The sequence below is a fragment of the Cottoperca gobio genome, chromosome 11 (genome assembly GCF_900634415.1).
Source record: "Cottoperca gobio chromosome 11, fCotGob3.1, whole genome shotgun sequence".
NCBI lineage: Eukaryota > Metazoa > Chordata > Actinopteri > Perciformes > Bovichtidae > Cottoperca > Cottoperca gobio.
In genome coordinates this window covers 18,396,307-18,400,762 of record NC_041365.1, presented here as the reverse complement: position 1 = coordinate 18,400,762, position 4,456 = coordinate 18,396,307, and the positions used below count along the sequence as shown (strand labels likewise).

The following is a 4,456-nucleotide window of genomic DNA, read 5'->3' as shown; positions in this document are numbered from 1 at the left end:
AGCCGACAAACAAACAAAGTAGCAGTGGGGGCGTTTGGGTGGTCAGCAGCATATTCTTTCCCTGGGGCTCCCTAACAGTGTAATCCTGCTACAACTGACACACCCTGTATTGTGAAAAGGGTGCATGTATACATTCTTTACTTTGCTAAAAGTAGCTCTACAACAATATAACAATACATTACATTCTAAATTGAAAATAATGATTCCCTCTTACAGTCAGAGGAAACAGTACCGCCCCCAGGCAGCAGGGGGCGCTGCTGTGGACCGCCCTCTATAACTTCCCTCTCGGTGGTACACGTCATGCAAACAGCTCCTTTAAGCTTCTGCGCATGCGCGTCTCCAGCTCCTTCAATATCCGCCACTCGAAGAGCACCCGTGAGCACGGTAAGAGACAGCTGCTCTATTTCTTTTTACCTCTTCTAAGTGCTCTTAGTTTCTAACGTGGTGTTTAAGAATCAGATGCAGCAACATTACTGGTGTAGTGTTAGTGAAGTGAAACGTATAAAATGAGCGCTGTTGAGTGTAATTCAGGGACTGGAGCTAACCAACACAGCGTACTGTCTTGTCCACGTAAGCGTCCGGAACAATCATCGTTCAGCACTTTGACTTCTGAAATGTATTACTTTTGACTAAATAATATTTATGAATTCTCTCAACCTTTTCAATAGAATTGCTGTGATTGTGGTTATATGTGTAACTTTAAGGAAATAGCTCTTCTTTTTTTTTATAGCTAAATGTTAGCCAAGGACATATTAAATGAAAGCCACATTTCAGTGTTTTAGTCCATAAACATATTTTCCTGATAATGTGGTGTAACTGCTGGCCAGGTTATTTAAAGTAAAAGTGGAGCCTTCTTCACTAACGTTACATAGTCCCCCAACACCCCAACCATACAGCACATCTGTCAGTAGTTTGTCAGATTGTAACTGATGATGTTTTGTGTTCAGATGATGAAGATGCTGCTCGTGTTGGTGGTCCTGGCTCTGTTTGGGCTGGGCTCAGGAGAAGAGGGAGCTCGTCTGCTGGCCTCTAAATCCCTGCTGAACCGCTATGCTGTGGAGGGCCGTGACCTCACGCTGCAGTACAACATCTACAATGTGGGCTCCAGGTCAGTGCTCACTGCATACATACAACTGTAAAGCTGTTAACTGGCTGTGTGACACACTTGTGATATGCAGGACATCCTACAAGGTGTAGATCTAGTCTCCTTTTCATTCAACAAACTGTAAGCTCGCATGTTGTGTGGCTGCATCTATTACAAAAGTAATGAACGCTGAAGGCACCACAGATTGGTTGAGGTCGGTCGGCACAGCTCAGAAGCTGCTGTTGACCTGTACGATGTGGCTAAATAACCATAACAATCCCATTCCTAACATAATGACAGAGCAACATTAGGCATGCTATAGTTTAAATAGTCCAAATAGATGGTACAGACTGCTGATTAGCTGGAGGTACATGCTGGAGCTATTGATGAACTGTTTGTCAAGAAATAGTTCCAGGACAGCGCCCCCTAAAACAAGTCACGTCTACATTTCTGTTCATGTACAGAGAAGACAGAATCTTGCACCCTGTGAAATGCCAGAGCAGAGGATATTAATGATCGTGTGGTGTTTTAGCAGCAGCACTGCAGAATGTATATACAGTTCTCTAAGTGAGCGTCCTCTCTTTGTCTCCACAGTGCCGCTCTGGAGGTGGAGCTGTCGGATGATTCTTTTCCCCCTGAAGACTTTGGAATCGTTTCAGGAATGTTGAATGTCAAATGGGATAGGATTGCACCGTATCCTTAACCTAAAGTGTGTGTGTGTGTGTGTGTGTGTGTGTGTGTGTGTGTGTGTGTGCGTGTGTGTGTGTGTGTGTGCGTGTGTGGCTGTGGATGTGGGTGGTCACAAATGGCAAAAGAGGTTGAAAATGAGCATGGAGTAAAAAGTCAGCATCCCTGACTGCTGAAGCTACAACACAGTAGAACTGGTAAAGTACGCTGGTGTCCTCGAGAAGACATGCAGCTCCATCACTGACAAGACTACAGCACACATAGGAATATAAACACAGACCGGTTTAGCACATTTTCACATGGTCTCCGATCCAACAATTAAATCTGTTTAGAGTCAGTCAGGTCGTGAGGTTATTGTTAATGATTAGGTTTCAAATCTGCATAAATGGACTCTTTTCAAGTTGTTATATTTAACTGTTGGCCTTCCAGAGCAAGCAACGTCTCCCACACAGTGGTGCTGCGCCCCCTGAAGGCTGGTTACTTCAACTTCACCTCTGCCTCTGTCAGCTACCTGGCCCAGGAGGGAGGACAAGTGGTGGTAAGGGCTGTTGATAATGTTGACGGATCAAAGCAGTGAACATGTGTAGTGTAGTGAATCAAGCTCCCGTGTCTGTGCTTCCGCAGGTCGGCTACACCAGCGCCCCCGGACAGGGAGGCATCCTGGCTCAGCGGGAGTTCGACCGACGCTTCTCCCCACACTACGTAAGTGCTCCATTCACAAAGTGTTTCCCACTTGACATAACACAGGAGCACTATTAACAGTATTTTATTGAATTATAAAGTTGGGCTATTAATATTTATTGGATGCCTAGTACATGGATATGGAAAGTTTCTCAACAGCACTACTACAGTACTCTTAATTCTGTGGATTATTATTCCATCTGAGTGGAGAAAACATTTTTTTATTGCCATGCTCTGTGTTAAATAAGTGTGTATTCTTAATCTACACGCAGTTGTCCGTTTTCTAGGTACAGCTAGACTAACGCAGTCTAATAAAACAGTCCTGCAATAAAGCTTCTTGAATTGTATTGATATACTGAGTAGGGATGTCACGAGAGATGTAGTCGTCAATACCAATGTTAATATCTATCCTATTGCTCTGATAACATCTCCTTCAGGCAACTGGATTTATTAGTTTCTCACCAAAAAAAACTACATTTTACAAGAGAACATTGAACACATTCATTCCAACGTTATGATTCACCTGTGGTACTGTAGAAGTACCGTCCAGTTTACAGAGTTTTGGCATTGACTTGGTACCGAAGTATGGGAATAATACTGAGAGGTGTTGCTGTTAACTTTACCCATGTGGATATTAATGGAATGCATATAATGTTATAAACACCTGTCAGTATGTTGCAACCTTATTTAACATCACCACTGACGATGGCCTCTAAAATGAGCACGCTGTTGAATCAACCCTTCTCCAAAAATAGTTGAAACAAAAACTGAGAACCTTCTTGAAAGTAAGAAGCACCCACACTGTACAAAGAGCATGGTGATGCAAACAAACATGTTACTTCTGACAGTTAAAAAAAAAAAAACCAGACATGGCTTTCTTTGTTTGGCTCCTCACTCACTTTCCCATGTCTCCCTTCTCTAGATGGACTGGGCTGCGTTCGGCGTGATGACTCTGCCCTCCATCGGCATCCCTCTGCTCCTCTGGTACTCCAGCAAGAGGAAGTATGACTCGCCAAAAGCCAAGAAGAACTGAAAAAGCACGGTTGGGGGTGGGGGTGGGGGGTGGGGGCACAGGATCTCTGAATAGCTTAACCCATATTGGGGTTGAAAGAAAGTACAGTGACCAAGAAACGTGATTTGTGATTTGATCAAACGAGGGGCGTCATTAAGAGAACTTTGGATCAGGACGTAGAACAAGGTGAACCGTTTAGTGTGGTTGCCTAACCATGAGCACGTACATGAGTGCTTTCTGTTCTCATTTTCAGCTGATCGCTATTCCTTCAGATTTGCAAACTGGTTCATGTGGCAGAACAATTACAATGGCAGTTACTACTGTAACAGGTTTTTGTAATTTTGTAATTGTGTACATATTGAACTGAATTCAGATTTGAAGTTTATAGCCAGTTATTGAACTTCAAGATAAATTAATAAAAACAAGCTTCTTTTTTTTTTTCTAACGCTGTGACTGATTTATTTCGGGGGCTTTACATTCCTACCTTTCAGTTTCTGTAACATATTCCATGGAATCACAAAAAAAAAAAGGATTTTTAAGGTTATCCTGTGATTTTGGAAGAACAGATGTGTAAGCAAGTCGGGTCATTTGAATGAAATGATTGAAAACATCTTCCAGCACCAGTGTATTAGATGTTTTCACTTTACAATTAGATTTATACAATACTATTTATTGCCTCAAGCTCTCACTGCAGCTGTTGTCAGTATTTGATATTTTTCTCATAAAAAGCATGATCAAATAATTAGATGTTTGTTTTAAATGTTGCCTATTAACCCAGTGTAAATGTCATCATGTTGAAACACTAAAACTATGTAGTGTTTACTGGTGCCCTGCTGAATGTGGCTATAAATCACAAACGCCGAACACAGGAAGCAGCCCCTACACACTGCAGCTGTGCTTTGCTTGTGCTCTGATGTATTTTAGGAAGCCTTTTGTAACACCAGGGACTACAGATGAAAAATAGCCTTTTGGCTCATTTTTCTACCATGTGT

The 4,456-nt window shown here is 42.3% G+C and overlaps 1 protein-coding gene across 1 annotated transcript; it reads left to right on the top strand.

The window, feature by feature from the left end:
* Positions 1–300: 300 nt before the first annotated feature.
* On the top strand, positions 301–3,910 carry ssr2 (signal sequence receptor, beta). Its single transcript, XM_029443231.1, has 6 exons — positions 301–384; positions 948–1,108; positions 1,679–1,777; positions 2,201–2,309; positions 2,396–2,473; positions 3,375–3,910. The coding sequence occupies exons 1-6, from the start codon at positions 301–303 to the stop codon at positions 3,483–3,485; spliced, it is 642 nt and encodes a 213-aa protein (XP_029299091.1). The 3' UTR covers positions 3,486–3,910.
* The last annotated feature ends 546 nt before the right edge of the window (positions 3,911–4,456 follow it).

What these genes read in the sequence shown, in the direction of transcription:
- ssr2 (XM_029443231.1), top strand. Translation starts at nt 301, where the DNA reads ATGCAAACAGCTCCTTTAAGCTTCTGCGCATGCGCGTCTCCAGCTCCT. An exon ending in ATCTACAATGTGGGCTCCAG is followed by an intron (nt 1,109 to 1,678) that starts GTCAGTGCTCAC and finishes TTGTCTCCACAG; the next exon opens with TGCCGCTCTGGAGGTGGAGC. An exon ending in AGGAGGGAGGACAAGTGGTG is followed by an intron (nt 2,310 to 2,395) that starts GTAAGGGCTGTT and finishes GTGCTTCCGCAG; the next exon opens with GTCGGCTACACCAGCGCCCC.